Below are 25,930 nucleotides of genomic sequence, written 5' to 3'. Positions count from 1 at the left end.
AAAAGAGGACGCCATTTCAGTCCACGTACTTTGTTATTCGTTTTTTGCAGTTGTTTAAAACGCTTTCGGTTTTTGTTTTCCTTGAAGTCCACGGTTGTTGCCTTCCGGTGGAGGGCAACAATATCTCTGTAGTAGATGGTACGTCCATTGTGAAAAGTATTGTCTTTGGGTCGTCTATGACAAAAATGTAGTTGTATGTTTATGGCCGCCGCCCGGGATTAGCCGAGCGGTCTAGAGCGCTGTAGTCATGGACTGTGCGGCTGGTCCTGGCCGAGGTTCGAGTCCTCCCTCAGCATGGGTGTGTGTGTTTGTCCTTAGGATAATTTAGGTTAAGTAGTGTGTAAGCTTTGGGACTGATGACCTTAGCACTTAAGTCCCATAAGATTTCACAAACATTTGAACATTTTTTTGTTTATGGCCCCAAACAATGAAGTGATATTAATACCTAATTCGGTTTTATTGTTCATTAGGGCATTACACTAGACGTTTCGGGATTTCACTCGTCACCTGTATCTTGTTATGCTTTCTTTTAACACTAATCACTTGAGTACAGCATCAAATAAAGTAAAACTATCCTAATGAAGTTCTTGTAGTTGCCTTTTTCCAGCAGTAATTTAGAAAAGCCCTTTTATTTCGTTTCATAGTATACATATGTGTTCTGTGTTTAATTTAATTTTAATAAGACATCAGATGGTCGACAAAAGGCCGAAACCTATAGCGCAATGCCCAAATGACCAAAAACACTTACAAATTAATAATATTATGTGACTGATGGCGATCACTAACGTACAGCTACATTCTCGTCCACTGTCACAGAGCTGATAGAGTTTGATGAAAACTGTCACAAGACTGAGAAATACTGTGATACTGGACAACAAATACACTGATGATCCAAAACATTTTTACCGCCGGCTTAGTAGAATGTTTGTCCACCTCTGGAGCGAAATGCAGTAACGATTCTGCGTGGCGAGTATTCGGCAAGTTGTTGGTAGGTTTCTGGAGGTGTGTGGCACCAGATGTCTAAACACAGTTGACGCATTTCGGGCAGTGATTTGTGGACGCTGAGAGTCCCAGATGTGTTCTACCAAGGTCATATCAGGTAAATTCTGTGACCAAGACATCCACTCAAGCTCACTATCAAGCTCTTTAAACCACTGTAGCGTATGGTGACCTTGACAGACGTAAAACTATCTTGCTGGTAGATGCCAGATGCCATCTCCGCCGATAAGACATCAGGCATGAAGGGATGCAGATGGTCTGCAATAATATTCACTTAATCCACAGCCGTCGTGGTAACTTCAATTCCTACTACAGTTTCCACGGAAGTCCATGTGAATGTCCCCCACTGCATTGCTGCGCTCACCGACTTGCGACCGCGGCGCGGTGCATGTTCCGAGTAGCCGTTCGCCTAGTTGACGGCGTATCTGGACATGAACATCGGGGGTGTAACAAGATGCGTGATGCATCGTATCACACGTTCAGAGGTTTCTACTGATCTACCAGCAAATCTCGATGGTCCCGTGTCCATTACAGTCATAAACCAACGATGTCGTAGAGTCAACACAGAAATACCTATAGGGCTCGTCTGTTGCGGAGCACCATGTTCAACGGTGTATGTGTAACGGTGTGCTACGAAACACGTTTGCATGCACCAGAACTGTGTCCTGTCGTCAGATCTGCCCCAGATCGCCGTTTATACCACTACACAGAGCGGTTAAGCGTTTGAGCTTCACATTCTGTGATGAGGCGTGGATGTCCGACACCCTCTCGCCTACTCGTATTTTCGCCGTTTGTCAGCCAAATTCCTCAGATGCTCCTAGCAGCACGCCGATCAGCTTCGCCTTAACAGACATGCTGTTTCATAGGCCCCGGGCCATAACAGTCTGCCCTTTGTCAAAGTCCCTTCCGACAGTGGATTTTCCCACTTGCGCCCCGTGGCGTCGCTAGATTGACCCGAACGCTTGCAGCTACGCTTAGCTTACGCAGGCACTGCCAATCCAATCCTGGCTTCTCACTCGTGTCCTTCTTGGTTTCCAGTACAATATTAACCAAATATGGTCAGTTATTGGCGGTCTTCTTCGAACCAGGACTCGATTTCAGTCTTCTTCGTTGCTTCCAGTGGTTCAAAACACTTCTCTGCATCGTCTACGTACTTTCCTTATTACATACATACCTGAAACGCCACCAGGCGAAACTTAGGATGTTTTCGGTCTTAAGTATATTTCTTTAATGTACAAAACTCAGCCTCAGGTGTTGTATTGACAATATTTCCGAGCAATACTTTTAACCTGTAACGTGTTGTCACTAGAGCTATGAATGTCTGAGAAGCTCGCGTCTGACGACCAAAACTAATACATCCAAGACAATGCGACCTTTACCTGGGTGTTCTGCACGTAATGATAATGGTCGCTATGTTCCCGGCAGGCGATGTCTGCAATTCAAATGTGTGTGAAATATTATGGGACTTAACTGCTAAGGTCATCAGTCCTGAAGCTTACACGCTACTTAACCTAAATTATCCTAAGGACAAACACACACACCCACGCCCGAGGGAGGACTCGAACCTCCGCCAGGACCAGCAGCACAGTCCATGACTGCAGCGCCTGAGACCGCTCGCCTAATCCCGCGTGGCGCGATGTCTGCACCTGCTAAATATTTCCTTATTAATGTGAGTAGTCTAGTTTTTCTTCAGTACCTTTTAAGAACAAAAGAAACTGGCACTGAACAAAGGCCAATATTCATGAGTAGTAGCACGCCAGATATCTTTTATGAGAGGCTTGAGTTCAGGTTGACAAGCTGCAAGACTGAAATGACGAGGAAGTCGTCGACAGTTTAAATTACAGGCTATTTTAATGTGGGATATGTAAAGATGATGGAGGGGCTGCCGCAAAGTTGTCAGTAGAGCAAGTATGCGTTGACGCCATTTCTCGCAACACAAAAATGTCATGGGGAAATCCATTTGGAGGAATGAGTACCATGTTAATGAATTCTTCCGTCGCTTCTAGGTAGAACAAAATAATGATAAATGAAAAACACAATATTGTGTTTGTTCTACAGGATTAATTTATTTAGTTAACTGGTTTTCAGCTTATAGGGCCATCATCAGACTTAAACAACTTACTCATCTGCACTGAGGCAGACAGTAAATCTCGTCTTTGAAGATGAGACATATTGTTACGTCTTATCCAGCGTTGTTTACAAATACATTAATCTTTTTTACAACGATAGACAGTTAAAGTCTGATATGGCCTTGTAACCAGAAAACTGGTTAATAAATAAATCAATCCTGCCAGAACATACACATTATTGCGGTTTCCATTTATGACTGAATACCACTTTCGTGTGTTGCTGCTCCTCGCCTGCCCACAGCTTTCACTAACAACTGGAACCCAATGTGGGGGATGCCATACCGTGTGGCCTTGGAACCATATGACGCGGTCCTACTTGCAGGTGTGTGTCAAACAGTTATTGTGAACACTGATTAATCGAAACCAATAATATGGATGTACTACCTCACGATATTATTTCACTTGACATCCCGTGGGAGCTATCGGAAACACTCGGTGAGGCTACAGTAACAACTACAGTGGTGTTCAAATAATTTACGGGTTTGTTGCCGGGTGACGTCGTCGACCACCGCCGATATTTCAGCAGGAGCACACCCAGCCATTCTCAAGGCACAACTAGCAGGCAGTTGTGCCTTGAGAATGGCAGGGTGTGCTCTTGCCGAAATATCGGCGGTGGTCGACGACGTCACCCGGCAGCAAACCCGTAAATTATTTGAACATTCAATTCTCCGGGAAAAGTTAAGGTCTCACAACTACAGTGCTGACTAAGCAAAGCACATCGCACAGTGAATGATATCAATACAGTTGTGGATATATTAGCAAGTGATTCACCATTTCTTGGTGAAATATCACGATAAAGCTCACGATAAGCCGACCGATGCTCCCTCATTTCCAGAGCAATAATATTGTGGTCGACTGATATTTGGTCAGGAATGGCAGTACTACAGTCACAACAGTGGGAAGAACCCAGATCCAACTCCTCAACTGCGATATACTGTGCAGTCAATATTTACAAAAGTAGCAGGGAATAATATTAACCACCCTCCAGTCGCACCCTTTCTACCTCTCTTCTTTAAACTGCCCATCGATTTTGGTCAGCTTCCCGGAATAATGGCGTCAGCTGTTCGTTTGACAATACTCTTCTTGCCACTTGCCCCTCCCCACGCTTTTGTTGCAGATGCTTCACTATCTATTTATCGCTTGCGCCTTGTCCCACGGTTACGCAGGGTCGGCCATGGTTAATCGGATTTGGCATGTTAATTTTAAGGGGTGGCCGGATGCCCTTCCTGCCGCCACCATGTACCCTCCAGGACGGAATGAGTGTACCCCAACTGTCTGTGTCTAGTGGAACCCATGAAATAGTGTGAATGTGTTTAGATGTCTGCGTGCTGTGTAACCGAGGCGGAACCTGGGGACCAGCCCGGTATTCATCTAGCTGGATGTGAAAAGCCGCCTAAAAACCACATCCACGCTGGCCGGCACACCGGCTTTCGTCGTCAATCCGCCGGGCCGTCTATCCGGGGCCGGCGCGCCTACCCGAGTCCAGGAAGCAGCGCGTTAGCGCACACGGCTACCGTGGCGGGTCGTTGCGGATGCTTTACTGATCATAAACAATCTAGTCAGTACGTGCCTTGTTGTTGTACGGAGTGCTACTTGCGACGGAGGTTTAAGCACTGTAATCTGGAGGGAAGAGTGCGCCAGTATAAATATAAAGTTTACATCAAGCTTCAACCAAAATATAAGTTACAAAAATGTGATCAATGAAGCTTCTATCACCCTGTTTACATGGAACTCCCAAAACTGGATTACCTAATACTGCTTCTAGGTGGTCGTTAAGCACTTCAAAATCGATTCTAAATTTCCATTTCCGCAACCGATTTTCGCTCCTTTGCAGATGCAACCGGTTTTGAAACGTACTTTGGCTGTCAAGTTTCGTCTTGTTTTTCAAAATTTTCGGCTGTTATGGACAGAGTGGCTTTTCGTACAGTGAAGAATAAGTAGAAATGTTAGACTGAAGCTGTTTACACCTCGTCTGATCGAAGAGAAATAGCGATTGCGCTGACTAAATCATAAATTGTAACAGCTGTTTTCCAGACGCCATATTTATCAGGACTAGCAAATCCGCTTCAAACCATAACATGTAAACACGGCAGCGGAAAACGGTTTCCGAAATTCGATTTTCGTGTTAGGGAAGATGTGCTGCATGTAAACGTAGTATATGAGGTTGAGATTAGCCAGAGACAGAAATGTCAATGAGGAACAACAGCGTAACACGATGGCACATTACCTAGCTGTAGCATCTCTCCGTATTGTCCCGACGACGGTTGTCCACAAGATCCTCTGTGATAGACACAGATGCTACGTGTTGACTGCTTCAGGACACCGACAGAAGTGATGCCAATGACTCTGCTGTGTCCTGTTTAAAAACTCGCTCCCAACAAGAAAACGACAAAATGTCAGGGCAGGATTTATTTTCTATTGCCGCCATAAACGGCTGTTCGTACAAAAAGCTCTTCCTGCCTTACTACTGAGTTCCGGATGAACGATCTGTCAGGTTGTCATTACCTAGTTCGTGCTAATCGGCAACTACCTCCCACGAATGTATCTCTGCGCTTCAAACGAAGGAGCTCTTTAATGGTCACCGCCATCTTGGCGACCATCAGTAATTACAATTTACAAGGCACTGTCTTAAAATTAACCAAGCCCAGAATTACTTCCGTACAGAGAAAGAATAATATTAAACACTTTTTGTTTCACTTTCGTCTCAGGCACACACAGAAAAACGGTGGGCAGGTATTTTAATGCTAAATTTACAGCTCCAGTCTCCAATAAAATAAAAGAAGTATCACAATCGGTTACTGCTTTTAGCTACTTTTGAGATCACATACAATTCGGAGCAGACGGTGTCATCGTGATGTGCAAAGGCGTCCTAGAGAATCATTTCTTCGGGTATGTTGCTGCATAATGCACCCGAGGACAGTAATCACAACTATACCTTATAGCGCATCCTTTGCCATTATCATCGTCCGAATTGAGCCGAGAGTGGACAAGAGACGACATCTTGCATCCAGCCTACACAGTATATTTAATTTGAGCCGCTGGATCATCAGCTGTGAAGAAGTGTCGGGAAACCGATGACAAAGATCCGATATCGTGTAATTGTTGGCTGAATTGCCTATCAATCACTGTAATGGCGTCGATCATGCACTACGTAGAACAGTGCGAGGTGTAATTACTATCGAGTGTATTGCAGTGTTCACTGTGATCCAGCGATATGAGGTCCGTCAGCTAAGCGCTTGATCCCACAGTATTGAATCTGGGTCACCAGACCCGGGCTTAACTGCGGGTTGACTGGGAACGCCAGTCGCAAGGCAACGCTCACTGTCTGATACGCTTAGGTCAGACCAGAACGTTAATGCTTTGGGGTTAATCTGTTATTAGTTATGGGCCATTCATGGTGCACTGGGGATACATTTAAATGCGATTGTGACTCTGTAGTAGTGGTACTGGCTCTTACAACGGACTAATACTCAACACGACATCCGACTATCCCCTTTCCAGTTATTAACTCAACTCTTATGTCCTGTTGCTGCATTCTAACACCTCATCTTCATTTCGGCATCCCGTAAAAGACGAGAAAACGTTGACTGTTGGTAAAGGGATCTGGGGCTCAGTAGGTTACGTTCTCGTACAATGGCTTACATTAGTGTCTTTCGTATAGCTTATTTCTCATTATGCTCATCTACTACCATTTTCTTTATTAAATTTTTTCTTCTTGGCTCCCCGGCAATAATTTACTGAACTACAGAAGTTATCATGTCCATTATAATTATCCGGGTTGTTATGCCGTGGTCGGTTGATAAATTCTGTGTCGATTCCCAACGTTTCGTCTCCGACTGCGGGAGACATCTTCAAGGGCGTCCGCAGCTCGATGGAAGGTCCAACACACCCACTGGCTCGCTACTGACTGCCGCTAAATTCCATGTCCGCGCGCTCCCACGCCGCGGCGTGACGTCACGTGTTTTGAAAACGTCAGTGCAATTGGCCGCTGTCCGTCGCCGTCGATCGCCTTTGCCATCACCCAGTAGTGGACGGGTGCTACACATCTTCTTTAGCACCGGCATCCATATACCGTTTAATTTCACGCCCTCCTCCATTCAGTTGAAATTATTTGTGTGTTTAGCGATTTCGATTGCCTCCCTGTAGAGCCTATCTTAATATCCGCTTGTGGCCGCTAGTACTTGCGTCTCCTCGAAACGAATATTGTGGTTCCCTGGCTGGAAAGCATGCTCCGCAACAGCTGATCGTTCCGTTTCTCCTCTTCTACAATTTCCCTTGTGCTCTTCCAAACGTTTAGAAACAGTTCTTTCAGTGGTACTCACATAAACATCACCACAGCTGCATGGGATCCTATACACTCCAGCATTTTCCAGTGGTTTGCGAGTGTCCTTGGCGGGCTTAAGGTATTCCTGTATCTTCCTGTTGGGCTTGAAATTACGGTAATATTCCGCTTCGTCAAGATCTTCCCTATTCTTTCCGTTACATTTTTAACAAACGGCAGGAAAACCTTAGATTTTGCAGTAGCTTGTACGTCAGTATGATTTCTGCGTGGCTGCCTCAACGCACGTTTTATTTCGGCGGACGAATATCCGTTCTTCATTAGTGCATTGTGGAGATGTTCCATCTCAGTGTCGAGCAACCCAGGTTCACAAATATTTCTAGCTCTATCCGCTAACGTCTTGATAAAACCCCGCTTCTGTTGTGGGTGGTGGTTCGAATCCCGGTGCAAATAACGGTCCGTGTGCGTGGGTTTCTGCAGAAACGCTTTCCTTGCCATTGCCAGGCAGCATTTTAAGTCCTCTCTACCTCGACCATCATCAGTTATTTTGCTGCCCAAATAGCAGAACTTTTCTGCTACTTTAAGTGTCCTCTTTCCTAAACTAATTTCTTCAGATTCACCTGATTTAATTCGACTACATTCCGTTATCGTTGTTTTACTTTTGTTGATATACATCTTATATTCCCCTTTCAGAATCATATCCATTCCGCTCAACAGCTCTTCCAAGTCCTCCGCCGTGTCTGAGAGAACGTCATCCGGAAAACTCAAAGTTTTTATTTCGTCTACGTAAACATCAATTCCTACTCCAAATTTTTCTTTGGTTTCGTTTACTGCTACAACCCTGTCTCACTCCCTTCTCAACTCCTACTTCTCTTTTATGCCCCTCAAGTCTTATAACTGCCATATAGTTCCTGTACAAGTTCCAAATAGCCTTTCGCTCCCTATATTTTACCCCTCCTACTTCCAGAATTTCAAATAGAGTATTCCAGTCAACATAGTCAAAAACTTCCTCTGAGTCTACAAATGCTACAAACGTAGGTTTGCCTTCTCTTAACCTATCTGCTAAAAGAAGCCGTAGAGTCAGTATTGCCTCGCATGTTCCTACATTTCTCCGGAATCCTAACTGATTTTCCTCGAGGGCGGCTTCTACCAGTTTTTCCATTCTGCTGTAAAGAATTCGTCTTAGTATTTTTCAACCATGACTTATTAAGCTGATAGTTGGCTAATATTCACAACTGGCAGCACCAGCATTTTTGGAATTGGAATTATTATGTTCTTCTTAAAGTCTGACGGTATGTCGCCAGTCTCATACAGATCTTGTACATCTTGCACACCAGATGGAAGGGTTTTGTAATGGCTAGTTCCCCAAGGTTATCAGTAGTTCTGACGTTATGTGGTCTGCTCCAGGGGCCTTGTTCCGACTTAGGTCTTTCAGTGCCCTGTCAAATTTTTCTCGGAATATCGTATCTCCCATCTACTCTTCATCTACACCCTCTTCCATTTCTACAATATTACCCTCAAGTACATCACCCTTGTATACTCCTTCCACATTTCAGCTTTACGTTCTTGGCTTAGGACTGACTTTCCATTTCGACCCCTTGGTATTCATAGAGCTGCTTTTACTTTCTCCAAAGATCTCTCTAATTTTCCTCCAGTGATATATGCTTCTGAATCCTTACATTTGTCCTTTAGCCATTCCTGCTTAGCCATTTTGCACCTTCTGTCTACCCCAATTTTATGACGTTTGTGTTCCCTTTTGCCTGCTTCATTTACAGCATTTTTATATTTTCAGTTAAATTCAGTATCTCCTGTGTTATCCAAGGATTTCTGTTAGGCCATGTCTTTTTACCTGATTGATCGTCTGCTGCTTCCTCTATTTCATTTCTCAAAGCTACCAACTCATCTTCTACTGCAATCCTTTCCCCTGCTCTTGTCTGTCGTTGCTTAATGCTACCTCTAAAACTCTGAACAGCTTCTGGTTCTTTCAACTTACCCGGGTCCCGTTTCCTCAGTTTCCTACCTTTTAGCAAGTTCTTCAGTTTTAATGTACAGCCCATAACCAATAAATTTTGGTTATAGTCCACATCAGCAGCTCTAAATATCTTACAATTTTAAATCTGGGGACTGATTATCCAATTCAAGTGGAAGTAAAACACAGAAAACTTTAAAAAAATCATTTTATTGTAAGAGTCCCATAAGAAGTTCTGTAAACAGCACCACAACAGCTAACAACACTAAAAACAGTTCAAAATACGTATTTTTCTGCGTTTGGTTGTCATTTGCAATCCACCATTTTGTAATAACGAATAAGTGTATCTCGGTCGACAGTACAATGTAATGAGGATATTCCAGCCACTCGAGGACAATGACCTTTTCTAAACAAAGTGTTATGGCTGTGGAACCATATGCGACGGGATTATTGTTACCACGGCTGCGGCGCGACTGAACTCAGTAACTGGAAAGATGGATGATACTGGATGAGCTATTCCCTCCTGACAGAACTGAAGAGTTGAGTACTGGGAAAATATTCAACTGACTGTTCTGTGGACTCTTAAGAGGAAAATATAAGTTTCTTAGTTGAAATTCTATTATGGAGTCGGTTTTCTGTTGTAGTGAAGCTTACCCTTATTCTTGCGTATCATACAATGCGTAATGGAGGGTACCTTCAGTGCTGTTAAAGGTTGCGAAATTCATGTCTACAACTGTCTAACGTTATTACAATTTTAGCTCGTCGATAGCGAAACTTTGGATATTAGTATTTCATGTGGTTTAGTTGTGGTACTACAAAAAATAACTTGTATATACCAGTTCCTTGGTGTTTTTCTTTCGCTGATGCTCTTTGTGGAAATGACTGGAGTGTGTTTCTTGTTCTGCATGTCACGTGTAAACCTTGTTTCTTTAGTATGTTTGATATGCTGTGTGTTGGTTTGGGTTTGTATGTCAAAGCGTACCATTTCTTTTGTGAACCATATCATGAGCGTGCCTGCTCTGTGTGTGCTGTAGTGCCTTTGTTGGTTGTGGGGTTTTGTGGTGCTTGTGTCCTCTGCTCGTTGTCATTGTTGTTTAGTTGTTTTGTAATTTTGTGGCTGAGTCTGTATATTAAGTGGGTGTTATACCCATTGTTTTGACTATGACCTGCACTGTTTCTAATTCTTTTTCACACTTTTCTCTGCTGAGCGAAATTTTATTTAGTCTGGGTATGATACGTTGGCGAACTACTGGTTTCTGGTTTTGTGAGTAGTTTGATGTCGTGTGTATAATTGTGTCTGTTGCTGTTGGCTTTCTATAGATGTTAAATTTATGCTTATTGCTATATCTCTTTATTGATCTACTCTAGCAGTGCATTTGTTTCTGTGTTCTTTTTCCATAGTGTATTGAATATTTTATGTGTATTGTTTACATCTGTTTGAAGTTTATTTCTTTTCTCAGCTGCTTCATGCATTGCACGGATTCCATTATTTTCTCTCGCTATATTAAACTGAAACAGTTAAAGCATATTAATTTTTGGCAAACGACTGTGTAGAATTTCCCTGTATAGGAAGTATCCTTAGAATTCTGAAAGATGGTCTGGATGACAGAAATTGTCCTCGTAATACGGGAAAGTGTTTTCGGTGGTAGTAATTATTCTCGTTATACCGTCATAGACGCATTGTATCTTCATGTGTGATATAATTATAGGTCCTTTCGTTAGCTGTTAGATCTCTGAAAAAATGAGTGACGTATATGTTAGACGTGATGGTTTGGTGGGAAAAAGATCGACCAATAACTCGTGTTGTACACCGCTCCTGTTTTTAATTTTGTCAGAGGCTCTTGATGTAATATTTTCAGAACTCAAAAATTGACATTTCTGCGTGTTTACGTACGCTAATAATTGCAGCCATGTATCATAATAAAAAAAGGAGTATTTTAGGATCAGCCTCTGCAGCATGCGCAGACTGCAACAGCCAGTCGGAGTACCGCAGATGTTACTGCCACGTCAGTCTGAAATGCTAAAGGTTTTTCCGGGCCTCTTTTCGAAGAGGTTTATTCTCGATTAAAACACGTTCACTACACGCCAAACTGTCCGAGAAAGAGGCTGTAGTATCACGTGATGATCGCAGCCTACCCATGTACTGTCAAACTTGTTTCCATTTGATGGAACACACTGTATCTGAAACAGTTCGGCGTTACTGAAGGTGGGAGAACCACGTACATCTGACAGTGGTGAATGCAAGTACCTTGATGATACCCGAAAATGCGTGTAGTGTCAAATAGGTAAGTGTGGCAGGAAGTGAACGCTTACCACCGACAGTAGTTGCAGTTATGAGGTCGCTTACTTGCACTTGGTAACTATACGGCTTTGTCACTGGGCAAATTAGGGCTAGGCAACAGGCATGGCAAAAATAAGTAGCAACACAAATTAGCAATGGTTTACAATGACTTACTGAAAGAAATTGTACATTGGAGTATGAAGAAAATTTGTAGTAAGTTCCTATGGAACCAAACTGCTGAGGTCATTGGTCCCAAGGCTCACACACTACTTAACCTAACTTAAAATAACTTACGCTAAGAACAACACACACACCCACGTCTGAGGGAGGACTCGAACCTCCGACAGGGGGAGCCACGCGAACCGTGGCAAGGCGCCCTAGACCAGGCGGTGGAGTATGAAGATTGTGTGTGGCAACGTTCACTTGCAGTGCTCTGCTTTAAGCACTGGTATAGTCCTAAAAACCTAAACCCAATGAGCAATGACTTACATCACTTGCATAATGTCCAGTTTGTCTCTCCTTGGTGGCGGCTGTATATTGCCCTATACTGAGCGAGTGCACTGCCGGTAAGTACTGTACAACTGCTGACAGGAGCCGTATATCTGCTTTTATCCACGTTTAGTTTGGGCATGTACATTTGGCAACTATTTGTATGACGTCACACGGATGTGTAACATAGTCTTTGTGATGTGCGCCCTCTTATGGAGCCGACCCTTAAGCAAGTTCTGCCTAAGTCGTAGGCAGTTCGACAGTCTTCTATGTCTTCCACGCCACGTGTTTTCTGGAGGGCACAGCAGTATTTATCGGTAGAATCACAGGAGCGACAGAGAATATGCAACGAAGAGCTGCTCGCCTCCTCACAGGTCAGGAAGTTGGTGATTGAAATCCCGATCGGACAGTCTACATTTTTTAGGTTCTTTCAGGAAATCGCTTATAGCCGACTCCTACTTGCTCCCCTTTAGAGAACACGACGATTTGATATTCCACACGCCCAATCCTAGCTTGTGTTCTATCTTATAGTCGAATATCTGTCTATATGGCCATCTTCCGCAGCAGCTATTACATATCAGGTATTATCGTTTTTACCATCTTAAATATACTGCAGCTTAATAGTGTTTTGCGTCAGAAACATTCAGTTTTATTTACAAGGCATTCACTGTGGTCATTCTGGAAATATGACATGCATAGTACATTTATAAGTTTTACTGTTTGTATATCAAACACCGCTTATCTTTATAAATATGACGTGCAGTTTACTTACAGTGCCTTATCCCGTGTTGTTTACGTGTTCTGATTTCCTTAAAGTCTAAAGAAACCTGGCTGCACGTTCACCTACTGTGGGCCGGAAAAGCCGAAAAATCGCGAAAGATGAACGTACAACAAAGTTTTGCTTCGTGTTTTAACTTCTCTGACAACGAAGGAAAAAGCAGTAAATTTCAGAACATGTAAGGAAAGAAAAACGCGAAGTGCGGGGAGTGAGGAGGAGTATGGAAATTTATCGAGGAACAACTTCTAACAATACCACCACTTGCAAAGTAGGTTAGAAATTAGATTAATAATGTTGCTCACGCGGTATATGTTCGCTTTATCGGTCAACAACAAAGTTATTAACTGTGGACGGTATCGTCAGAATGGAAATAATGAAGTCACTGTAAAAAAGTCATTAATTTTGGCACTTATCTTGAATGGATTCCCACGTAGATTTCGTGGAAGTTGTTATGGCTTATCTTGTTGATTCTAGGGTGATTCCACTTTGACTGCTAGAAGAACCAGATCTGTATTTTGGCAATATTTGAAGACCTAACAATTGCGTTTTTCAGGAAATTCTTAATGATCAAACAATCCCAGATCAGAACAATGGTATGGTAGAAATAATTTTTGACTTGGTGTTCACGATCCAAATTTTTATTAAACTTCTTGTAAATTCACATATAGTTCTTCTTAATTGTCACATTATCAAGAAAACAGTTTTGTATCAATCTTCATATATTTAATTTCCACTTTAACCAGATACAAGACTTGACTGTTCTTTTACAAAGCGAAACAACAACTTAACTTCTGAAAAGTGAAACAAAGACTGCTCTGTGCGCATTCGCGCCAGAACGGTTACAAGTAAGTCAAAGATTATGACAGTATCACAGAAATGAATACACACAAGAACCATATCACTGTAATATATCGATACATCGGAGTACCTATATATTAATAAAACCAAATGTAAATATTGTCACAAAAAAGTCTGTTACTTCACAGAAAAGTAGTACGATATTACTGGTATCGAGAACTGGGGTTGGAGTGCCGTAATGGTCACGTAAATAAAGAACCATTACAAACTCCTCACACTGTACGGTGACTTGCGGAATGTTTCAGGAAGAAATAGATAACTTACAGTGCTACTTGCAGCAGCTGACAAAAATGTAATAATTCAGAGGTTTCAGAAGCATACAATCCGGAGGAACATGGAAGGAATGATATCTGAACGCGCGGACAGAATGGAAATGAGAGTATTTGGTTGCTTTTGACAATTTATCGGTCTCGTAGTTTTCCATCCCCACTCTGGACCTCGTGGCCCTGCTTTCGTATGCATATCCGTAATAAAAATTCCAGCTCTCCGTGGAGGAATGAGCGTCGGCGTGGGACGAGGGCGTGACTACCGTCTGGTGGCGCACAGTGGGAGAAGGGGGCTTTGGGAAACCGGTGGGTGTGAGTGTGTGTTTGTGTGTGTGTGTGTGTGTGTTTGGAAGGGGAAACACACTGCTTACTCCTTTCTTCCCGGAAAGCTGCTGGAGGGTGGGTGGAGAGAAGAAAGTGGCGAAGGACGGGAGGGCACGGAAGGGCTGTTGGCTGAAGGGCGGCCGGTAGTGTCGGGTCAGACGGCGGAGGCCGTATCGTTTGGCTCTTCGGCAATCGCTCGTCCCAACACCACTAGTGCGGATTGGGAAAAAAGCACCCTCCGCCCGACCCCGGGCCGGCTATAGTGTTACGGCGCTAGCGGAAGCCTCGGCGCCCCTGTAAAAGGACCGTCTACGCCGCCCGGTGCTGGAAGGGGGTGAGTTATGAGGCCAGTGGATATATGGCGGGCGGCGGGATTTTCGGCGTGCGCCGCAAGAGTTAACACCGGGACCGCACGGGGCGAGGGCGCGGGGCCGTCCAGCGGCGGCGAACGTTCGCTTCCTCCCCTCAAATAGCACCGCCTGGCCTTTTCGCAGGTGCTGCCCTCCCTGGATCAGTGCCTATTTCCTGGCGCACGCTATCTCACACTGCGGACGAGCACTTTCTGCCAGCATAACTACTCCTTATCTTTAAGTGTTCTTCAAGTATGGCTAGAGCAGGGAAAGGCTCAGAACAGTCTCTTTTTTTGGGAAGGGGGGGGGGGGGGGAATTCTACCTAATGAAGGTCACCATTTGATTTGTCTTAACAAAATGTGTTTCAGCGCTTTCTGTACTACCTTCAGAGGGTTGGGTTGTTTTGGGGCAGGAGACCAGACAGCGAGGTCATCGGTCTCATCGGATTATGGAAGGACGGGGAAGGAAGTGGGCCGTGCCCTTTGAAAGGAACCATACCGGCATTTGCCTGGAGCGATTTAGGGAAATCACAGCTTCAGAGGGTTATACTTATTAATATTACAAGAATTACCCGCAATGCCACGCTTCTTTATAGAATCGATCTCTCATGTATAAAAAAGCATCAAATGTCTCATTACCTTTCAAATGAATTAATGCGTTAAATAATTCATTTTAATAATATAAAACATTTAAGACTGAAGACGAAAACCGTAATTATGTTAGCTGTATTAGTTTCGAGTCGTTTACCTCTAGATTGATGAAGAAGTCATTATTAAACAATGGACAAGCCTAGTCTGGGTAATTTTCATTCCGTTTTCATAAAAGCTGGCTTGTCATACATCTCATTGTTTATGACATGTCTTTTAAACTATATATCGTGCAATGATATAATTTCGCGGGGACATTCTGTGTCATTACTGGTTACAGTCTGGAAAAATACACTCCTGGAAATTGAAATAAGAACACCGTGAATTCATTGTCCCAAGAAGGGGAAACTTTATTCACACATTCCTGGGGTCAGATACATCACATGATCACACTGACAGAACCACAGGCTCATAGACACAGGCAACAGAGCATGCACAATGTCGGCACTAGTACAGTGTATATCCACCTTTCGCAGCACTGAAGGCTGCTATTCTCCCATGGAGACGATCGTAGAGATGCTGGATGTAGTCCTGTGGAACGGCTTGCCATGCCATTTCCACCTGGCGCCTCAGTTGGACCAGCGTTCGTGCTGGACGTGCAGACCGCGTGAGACGACGCTTCATCCAGTCCCAAACATGCTCAATGGGGGACAGATACGGAGATCTTGCTGGCCAGGGTAGTTCACTTACACCTTCTAGAGCACGTTGGGTGGCACGGGATACATGCGGACGTGCATTGTCCTGTTGGAACAGCAAGTTCCCTTGCCGGTCCAGGAATGGTAGAACGATGGGTTCGATGACGGTTTGGATGTACCGTGCACTATTCACTGTCCCCTCGACGATCACCAGTGGTGTACGGCCAGTGTAGGACATCGCTCCCCACACCATGATGCCGGGTGTTGGCCCTGTGTGCCTCGGTCGTATGCAGTCCTGATTGTGGCGCTCACCTGCACGGCGCCAAACACGCATACGACCATCATTGGCACCAAGGCAGAAGCGACTCTCATCGCTGAAGACGACACGTCTCCATTCGTCCCTCCATTCACGCCTGTCGCGACACCACTGGAGGCGGGCTGCACGATGTTGGGGCGTGAGCGGAAGACGGCCTAACGGTGTGCGGGACCGTAGCCCAGCTTCATGGAGACGGTTGCGAATGGTCCTCGCCGATACCCCAGGAGCAACAGTGTCCCTAATTTGCTGGGAAGTGGCGGTGCGGTCCCCTACGGCACTGCGTAGGATCCTACGGTCTTGGCGTGCATCCGTGCGTCGCTGCGGTCCGGTCCCAGGTCGACGGGCACATGCACCTTCCGCAGACCACTGGCGACAACATCGAAGTACTGTGGAGACCTCACGCCCCACGTGTTGAGCAATTCGGCGGTACGTCCACCCGGCCTCCCGCATGCCCACTATACGCCCTCGCTCAAAGTCCGTCAACTGCACATACGGTTCACGTCCACGCTGTCGCGGCATGCTACCAGTGTTAAAGACTGCGATGGAGCTCCGTATGCCACGGCAAACTGGCTGACACTGACGGCGGCGGTGCACAAATGCTGCGCAGCTAGCGCCCTTCGACGGCCAACACCGCGGTTCCTGGTGTGTCCGCTGTGCCGTGCGTGTGATCATAGCTTGTACAGCCCTCTCGCAGTGTCCGGAGCAAGTATGGTGGGTCTGACACACCGGTGTCAATGTGTTCTTTTTTCCATTTCCAGGAGTGTATCTGTTGCGAATAAAATTACTTGTGAAGAAATAGTGAACTTATCCTGATGCTGAAGTTTTACTCTAGGAACAGCGAAAATGTAGCAACCACAATTTTTTTAATTTCATTATTTTTATGTGTATAGAGGATGCTTACCAGAGGGGAAATGCTTCGGAAAAGTTTGTAATTACGTGCAAAGTTTGTTGGAAGTCGTTAAGTGCTTTCAGTTCTCACTCCCACCTCTCTCTCTCTCTCTCTCTCTCTCTCTCTCTCTCTCTCTCTGTGTGTGTGTGTGTGTGTGTGTGTGTGTGTGTGTGTGTGTGTGCGCGCACGCGCGCCGACCGGGGTGGCCGAGTGGTTCTAGGCGCTAAAGTCTGGAACCGCGCGACCGCTACGGTCGCAGGTTCCAATCCTGCCTCGGGCATGGCTGTGTGTGATGTCCTTAGGTTAGTTAAGTTTAAGTAGTTCTAAGTTCTAGGGGACTGATGACCTCAGAAGTTAAGTCCCATAGTGCTCAGAGCCATTTGAACCATTTTGTGTGTGTGTGTGTGTGTGTGTGTGTGTGTGTGTGTGTGTGAAAGAGAGAGAGAGAGCGAGTGAGATTGTACCCTAAGCCCCACACGGTACAATGCTACCCTTGTTGTCAGGGATACACTTTGCTTCGTCAAGATCGTCAATTGCCCGTTGTAATGTTTTTTTATTTTAAAGGACTATAGGTCACAATAAATTGTATTCCTTTTTTTTTCAGAAAGATTCTTTGGTGATGGAAGCGAGTCATGTGGCGAACTGCGTCTCCAAAGGCAAATCTGAGGTAAGTAAGAGCAACGGGCGTAGAACTTCGTAGCGTAACACTCTGTTATTGATTGTATGTTTGTACTCACGGCTTTTATTCTAGTAGGACTCTTAATTGATTTTGGTAGTGTTAATGTTGATGTGTGCTACAGCTTCCAGGATCTGAGATACACGACTTGGCCTCAGTGGTACCATGAGTGGAGTATGTACAGTCCTAGCTGGTCTGCTGGACTTGTGAATGATATTAGGCTATGATTTCCCTTTCCATAAGAAAAGAAAACTTCCTACCACTGCACTGGAGCAGAAATCGAAACAATGGAGCGACGACGTTGTTGACACATTGACCTCTCCATCAGGGGAATCATATTCAAACTTCGTCTCACTTTTCTGATTTAGGTTTCCAATTGTTGCCCTAAATGTGAAATATCCCACCTCCCTAGTCTCTCGGTTGGAATCTCTCCCCCCTCGGAGCTAGACTCACGAAAACGTCGCATACTCTCTGCGGAGACTGAAGGGTACGGAAAAGAGCTAATATCGTGTCGTAGTCAGACATGTTCATATGACTCGGTTCCTTTAGATCTCCCTCTGTAAACCAGTCAGATACTCGGTGGGCAACAAGTGCCGCCCCAGCACACAGTTTTTAGTTTCTAACCCATTTTCGTCGCAGCATGGCAAACAATAAGAGATATCATCCGATTCGTCATTTTCGTTACATTTCTTCAAAAGTGCTTACAATGACACCGCTAGTGTTTGTGCATTGTCGATTTGTACGATGTAAATAACTATTTCATACACATCAGTGGAAAATAATGTAGGGGTATCCTTGGCAGATTAAAATTGTGTGCCAGACTGTGACTCGAACGTGACACCTTGCCTTTCGCAGGAATACTTTTACTGACTGTGAGGTATCCAGGCCCGATTCACGATCAGTCTTCACAGATTTCTTCCAGAAACAGTCCTCCAAGCTATATCTTTGCAAAAGCCTTTCTTCCAGAATTGCTAGTCCACCCAGGTAAACCCGTGAATAAGAGTTTTAGGACGTATCTGGATAGCTAAATCAGAAAGACAAGGACCTAGGTTCCAGCACCGGTCCCCACATATTTTTAATCTACCGAAAAGTTCAAAAACTGCTGTAGAGTGAAGTATCCATACGTTTGACAGTGTGTTCTCATTGGCCACCAAGCTTGTGTCGTTTCCTGTCAGTACTACTACAGAAGTCATAGTAGTGTGAATGTAAGATACAAGGCGTGTGATGCGTTCTGCGCAAAGAGGGCCGGAGGATAAGTTGAGGCATTACCGGTGTGGTGTCTGTCTCTGTCCTACGCCACACGCCCAGCCGCTAGGGGATGGTGGTTCTCGCTGACACTACCGGTTTTCGGTTATATCGGTTTTCCCAACGCCAGTGTAACCTGGGTATTAAAACCGCTCAGGACAACCGGTTTCTGAAATAACCGATTTTCGGTTTTTTATTCCCATTATTTCCTGTAATAAATGTGGAAATCAAACAAAAATTCAAAAATATTTACTGCCTCAGTATCAAGATAGATAGAATCAAATTACTAAATAGGCAAATTTAGTTCCTTCCACGGTTCGCTGCTTTTCACGAAAAGTGATAAGTTGTTGAACACTAGAAAAGATCACCATTATTTTCCAATCGATTCTAATTTGTTTGAAACTATTTGGGCGTCAGGAATTGTCACTGCTAAAGGGTGAAAACAGACGCTGAAGAACTTTAAATCTCGTGTTAATTTGCCCGTTGTCTACAAGCAAATAAAGGCGTATTACGTAATGTTACACAGGCAATGGATAATCTACTTTCAATTTTTATTGTTAACTATGAATGAATGAAGGAGTTTTGCTATTTGGGGAGCAAAATAACTGATGATGGTCGAAGTAGAGAGGATATAAAATGTAGACTGGCAATGGCAAGGAAAGCGTTTCTGAAGAAGAGAAATTTGTTAACATCGAGTATAGATTTAAGTGTCAGGAAGTCATTTCTGAAAGTATTTGTATGGAGTGTAGCCATGTATGGAAGTGAAACATGGACGGTAAATAGTTTGGACAAGAAGAGAATAGAATCTTTCGAAATGTGGTGCTACAGAAGAATGCTGAAGATTAGATGGGTAGATCACATAACTAATGAGGAAGTATTGAATAGGATTGGGGAGAAGAGAAGTTTGTGGCACAACTTGACCAGAAGAAGGGATCGGTTGGTAGGACATGTTCTGAGGCATCAAGGGATCACCAATTTAATATTGGAGGGCAGCGTGGAGGGTAAAAATCGTAGGGGGAGACCAAGAGATGAATACACTAAGCAGATTCAGAAGGATGTAGGTTGCAGTAGATACTGGGAGATGAAGAAGCTTGCACAGGATAGAGTAGCATGGAGAGCTGCATCAAACCAGTCTCAGGACTGAAGACCACAACAACAACAACAACAACAACATGAATGAATTGTTAAGTTATAAGTTTTCTTCTTTGTTGTAGCTCCTCCTGTTCATGGCCTTTTAACCCTGCGGCGCATGGTGTCCACTACAGTGGACAGCTGTTAATGGTCGCTTCTTTGGCATTTTCAATCAGTCCTGAGGCTGCAAATGCACACAGTTCACTGCAGTGGGCACTCCCTACTGGTGTTGTGTCCTGCATGCATTTGCAGCCTCATGACTGATTGGAAACGCCAGAGAATTGACCATTAAAAGTTGTCCACTGTAGTGAAATTCACGCACCACAGGGTTAAAGGAACTGGAGCACAGTACTTTACTAGTACCGTACTTCATAAGTACTTCCAAACTAGGGATGTTGCCGCTGTATAATACAACTAATATCCGACGATGACAGCGCGAAACAACCATGTAGAGCTCGTGGGACAGGTCTTGTACACTGTATGTACAGGCGTACTCTTTTATAACCCACGTCACTTGGTAACAGCGGTGCTTTACCGGTTCTTATGCCATGTGACTGTTTCCCGTTTTTGTCGGCAATGCTATTAAAATAGCATTGATTACTTTTCCCAGTTTGTGTAATAACGCAAGAGAAATTTTAACAATAAAATTACTCGTTTGTTAAAGATTTATTTAAAAAACCAAAAGTTTTAGCCCTGCTGATATGGCTAATTGATGTTTCAGCTTTTTATCCGATTATTAGTGAAAATAAAAAAAGAGAAAACAGCTGTTACAAATGGGACAAAACAGATAGAAAAACACCGCTGATTCAGAATTAAAATACCGGTGTCGGTTTTAACAGACCTGTTTCTCCCATCACTGCCAACCGCAGCCTGCCGTGGTAACTGGCAACGCTGGGGTAAGTGTCTCAGTGGTTCACTCTTTTCGTTTCCCATTCTTTGGAAAAAAATCATACGCTCGAAAAATTATCTCTGCCTTTCCTTGACGTAGTAGATGTCCTGTCCGCTTTATGTCATCCAAGATGAAGGCGACAGTGGCTACAGACACTCGCCATATCTAAACTAATGTAAAAATCAGCGGTAAATATTCTACGCGAGCGCGTAGTATTACGCTGCAGACACTTGCGGCAGAATGACGCTATTGGCAGAGCATAAGGTGGCATACCGACTGCCCCTTACCAGTGCGCGTCCTCCCGCTACCCACAATCTTAATTGGTCACCACGTGTGCTGGGTGTTTCACAGTTCCTGTTATAGGCTTCTAGTTGTAGAGTGCAATTAGTAGTGTAAGTTTTGAGGAAACCATGTCCGGTTTTGAGGAAGCCATGTCCGGAAATGTACCGTTTGGATATAAATTAAGTTTGAAGATGGTATCACTTTGTCCGCAGCTGGTGGTCGTGCGGTAGCGTTCTTGCTTCCCGCGCCCGGGTTCCCGGATTCGATTCCCGGCGGGATCAGGGAGTTTCTCTGCGTCGTGATTACTGGGTGTTGTGTGATGTCCTTAGGTTAGTTATGTTTAACAAGTTCTAAGTTCTAGATGACCTCAGATGTTAAGTCCCATACTGCTCAGAGCCATTTTTGAGACTGGGGCCCCGTGGCAGCCAAGCATGAACCCGCCAAAGAGCAGCGAGCCCTCTGGGGGGGGGGGGGGGGGGGAATTATTGATAACTTATTTAGTCAGTATTAGAATCTTGCAAAATTGTGATACTAGAAATGATCCTCCGAAAATAATTTAGTTTCGTCGCTGAAACAGAACCCAATCATCTGGTTTTTGCCCCTATGAAAATTTCACTTTACGCCTCAGGGGGTAATTACCACCAGGTTGGGAACCAGTGGTGTAGTGCATACCTTCTTACGTGGCATTTTGGATTTACTCTACCATATATGAAACGTATCATACGGGATGGAGTTACCTGTCTGGGACGCACCACCACATCAAAAGTCATTTATTGTTATTACTTAAACCAAGTACTGGCTTCAACCTAGTTCACATATTACCCTCGATGTTTCGCAATTTCAGTTACAGGATTCTTAGGGTTGTAGAGGGAACGTAGGACACACAGTTCGGACAGTGAACGGTGTCCGTAAATGTACTGTTTGAAAGTAAAATAAAGTTCAAGATCGCTTTCATAGCACCCTCCTCACGGTACGCACACAGCTGGGACACTGAGTTCTGAGCTGTGTGCGCTACCGAAATCATTTCCCGTGATGATCCTGCTGATCGCTGCATGATGGGTATCGGCGAGGCATGGTTTCGGACTATGGTCCGCAGACCTTAGTGTAAGTCCATTGTACAACACAGACAACAGTCCTAATTGCGAAAGTACCAGTTTCTTGAAGCCGTTGTTGTAGGCGGACAAAAATGTTACGTGATGAACTGAGGCGATCCAGAAAACGATCTCGATGCATGTGTTGTGCAACTCTACAATTACGTACAGTACCGTAAAGCAGGAGATTTGAAAGTAATCCGATCTTGATATCTATAATTGGACATGGGTTCCTTAGCAGTATTTCCCCTCTATAATCCCTAGAAGCCTGTTTAATAGGAATTGTGAAACACTCTGTAGACGGTAGCAGTATAAAAAGAGGCGGGGAATAAGGTTTTGTCAATAGAGAAGCAGAAAACATCAGAATGGGTCAATTATGAGAACTCAGTAACGCTCTTGATGGACTAGCCATTGGACCTCGCCTAAATAACACATGTATCACTGACATTTCTGCCGTCCTAAAGATGCCGACGTCGATTGTTGAGATGTGAGTGTGAAGGGGAAACGCAAAGGAACAGTCGCAGCTAAACAAGAGCAGGCAGACAGCATCTACAGAGGGGTACAGCCTGTCGCGCACTTCGGAGGGTGGTTTTAAAAAACCGCATGAAATCAGCGGAAAGAATCACTTTTGAGTTCCAATGTGCTATCAGCAGTGAAGATAAAAAAATGTGCGTAAAAAGTTAAAAAGAATGGGCTACAATGGTCGAACAGTTCCTCATATGTCGGAGCACAGCGTTATGTGATAGACTGAGGTGATCCGGAAACTGTTCTCGATGCTTGAACTGTACCATTACGTATCGTACCGTGAAGCAGGCGATTTGAAAGTGGTACCATGGTTCAAATGATTCAAATGGCTCTGAGCACTATGGAACTTAACATCTATGGTCATCAGTCCCCTAGAACTTAGAACTACTTACACCTAACTAACCTAAGGACATCACACACATCGATGCCCGAGGCAGGATTCGAACCTGCGACCGTAGCGGTCGCGTGGTTCCAGACTGAAGCGCCTAGAACCGCTCGGCCACACCGGCCGGCGGCCCCAGTCTTTGCAGCATCTTTTCCCTTCCTTGTTGCATGTCTGTACTCTTGCTGCTCTTTTTCCCCTATTTTGGGGAACATGTCTGGACTGTTTTTGGAAATCTATTCTGTATTTTCGGCAGTCAGTATCAGAATACTCTCTGCTGTTCCTCCTTTCTTTCTTCGTTCCTCTTCTTCTATCCTTCATCCGTTTTGACGTTTGAAGTTCATCTTTTGCTTCCTCCCTGTGCGCTCCTGAAGGCCGGCTCACTCGTCTGACGTGTAACTGTGACTATGTAATGCGTAATTCCCAGCCCCAGATATGGTTCGCACTTACCCGCTGGTACACGCCAGGCCCAGAAGGGTGACTGCCTGGGCTGCTACCTTCCCCAATTTGCCGATTGGTCACTCTTTCAGGTGTTCGGGAGGTGTGATCTGAGGTGTGAACAATCACCATGACCTAGGGCGGGTGAGCCACCTCTTGAAGGGGAGCCCCATTTGGGAGGACAGCGTCATCAGAGATGGCGCCAATCGTGGGGGATTTTCTCGCAATTAGCCAATCACCTTCTCAGTCAACGGTTACGGAACGTAAACGGATTCAGAGGACCTCCCAGCTGCACCACGGTTCCTCGCGGTTTCACCTACTGAAGACGGTCAGTCCTTCGATACGGTAAATCCGTTTATTATTCAGGAAGGTGTTGATGCAGTTGCTGGCCCTGTGAAACTTTCTCTAGTTTAGGCTATGGCACTTTGCTTTTGGAGACTGCTTCTGATTCTAAAGCACAACAACTTCTTGCAGCTTCGCTCCTTCATGGCTATCCTGTTCATGCCGAGGCCCATCGAATGCTGAATTTTTCCGTGGTGTTATCTGCACTAGGCTGCTCGATGGTGTGACCGAGGCAGAAATCCAAATGCACCTCTCTGATCAGGGTGTCATTGCCGTATATCGGGTGATGAAAAAAGTAGATGGCACCTTAGTGCCAACACGCACTCCCTTTCTCACTTTTGATACTGTGGTACTTCTGTCAGAGATCAAAGCAACTTACGAAGTTATTACAGTCAGACTGTTTATTCCGAAGCCGATGCACTGCTACCCGTATCAACGTTACAATCACACTCGAGAGTCCTGTCGGCACCCAACCAAATTTGTAAACTGTAGTAGGGATTGTCCGCACCCTTCTCCCTGCTACATCAACTGCAATGGCGACCATGCCGCCTTCACCCGCGATTGTCCCATGTATCTCAATGAGCGGGCTGTCCAGGAGATCCAGGTGAAGGAAAAAGTGCCTTACCCGGTCACTGACAAATTGTAGGATAGTCGGAAACCCAGCATTCTACCATCTGGCACTTACAGTACTGTTCTTTCTACATCTTGCCCTACGAAGCACGTGGCCACACAGACATGCAACCTCAAATTTAGCAACGTGGTTGTGAAATCACCCAGCGTAGCGTTCCCATTTCCTCTTCCAGCTGTGCAACACGTCACCAAACTCTCGCCTCACGGGGGGAAGTCACCAGATACACAACCGACAGGGCGGAAAGGACAGAAGGAATAATCCCTTGAAGACTTCCTACATCCCTCCAGCCAACCAACACCTGCCTCTTTCTCTGCTAACCAGAATGACTCCAAGAGGTCAAACAAAGGCAAACGGTCGTCTCCTTCGCCGATTCGAAGATCCTCTTCGACGGTGTCACCACGTGATACCCTTGCCCGGCCGCCCCCGTGTCATCGTCTCGCACCACCAACCGTATTTCCGCCCTGGACTCCGCAAGTGGACAGCAGAAGAACGCCGACGCTTCTGTAGACCTCATGGAGCAGGGTCCTCCTGCCTCTGTGCCTTGTAGCAGCGAGTCTTCGAAGACTGGCACTCGGCAGCCGCCGAGGTGACAACCTTCATTTTTCTTCGTCATGACTCTCCTCCAATGGAACATTCACGGCCTTCGATCCAACAAAGAGTAGTTATGGCTGCTCTTAGAATCGCAGCTTCCACTTGTTCTCTGCCTTCAGGAAACAATATTGCGTTCTCGCGACCGCTTTGAGCTCTCGCGTTTCTTCCAGGTCCGTTTTGATCTTCCCCCGAAGTCGGCATTTCATCCCATGGGGAAGTCATGCTGCTCGTATGGGGTGATGTTCATAGTCATCTATCTGACTTCCCGTCCTCAAGCTGTTGCAGTTCGCCTTTTCCCTCCTCACTTGACCTTTCTCCTTTATACCGTTTACACCCTCCTTCATACGATGTCACCAGAGCAGTCTTCCCCTTTCTGTTGCTTAATGATTTTTATCAGCACTATCCCCTTTAGGGGTCTCCCAAAAGCTGTCCGAGAGGTGGCCTTTTGGCTGACCTTCTTAATCAACTTACCCTCTTATGCCTTAACAAAGGAGCAC

General features: G+C 44.9%; 1 protein-coding gene across 3 annotated transcripts in view; it reads left to right on the top strand.

The window, feature by feature from the left end:
* The window catches only part of LOC126094458 (semaphorin-2A-like), an 816,626-nt gene that overhangs the window by 589,907 nt on the left and 200,789 nt on the right, over positions 1-25,930 (top strand). For all 3 annotated transcript variants that reach the window (XM_049908840.1, XM_049908839.1, XM_049908838.1), the window contains one exon: positions 17,815-17,877. In XM_049908840.1, the coding sequence (XP_049764797.1) occupies positions 17,815-17,877 (63 nt within the window). The remainder of the gene's footprint in view (positions 1-17,814; positions 17,878-25,930) is intronic.

Source organism: Schistocerca cancellata, chromosome 8 (assembly GCF_023864275.1).
Source record: "Schistocerca cancellata isolate TAMUIC-IGC-003103 chromosome 8, iqSchCanc2.1, whole genome shotgun sequence".
NCBI lineage: Eukaryota > Metazoa > Arthropoda > Insecta > Orthoptera > Acrididae > Schistocerca > Schistocerca cancellata.
This window is presented reverse-complemented; position numbering and strand designations above follow the sequence as displayed.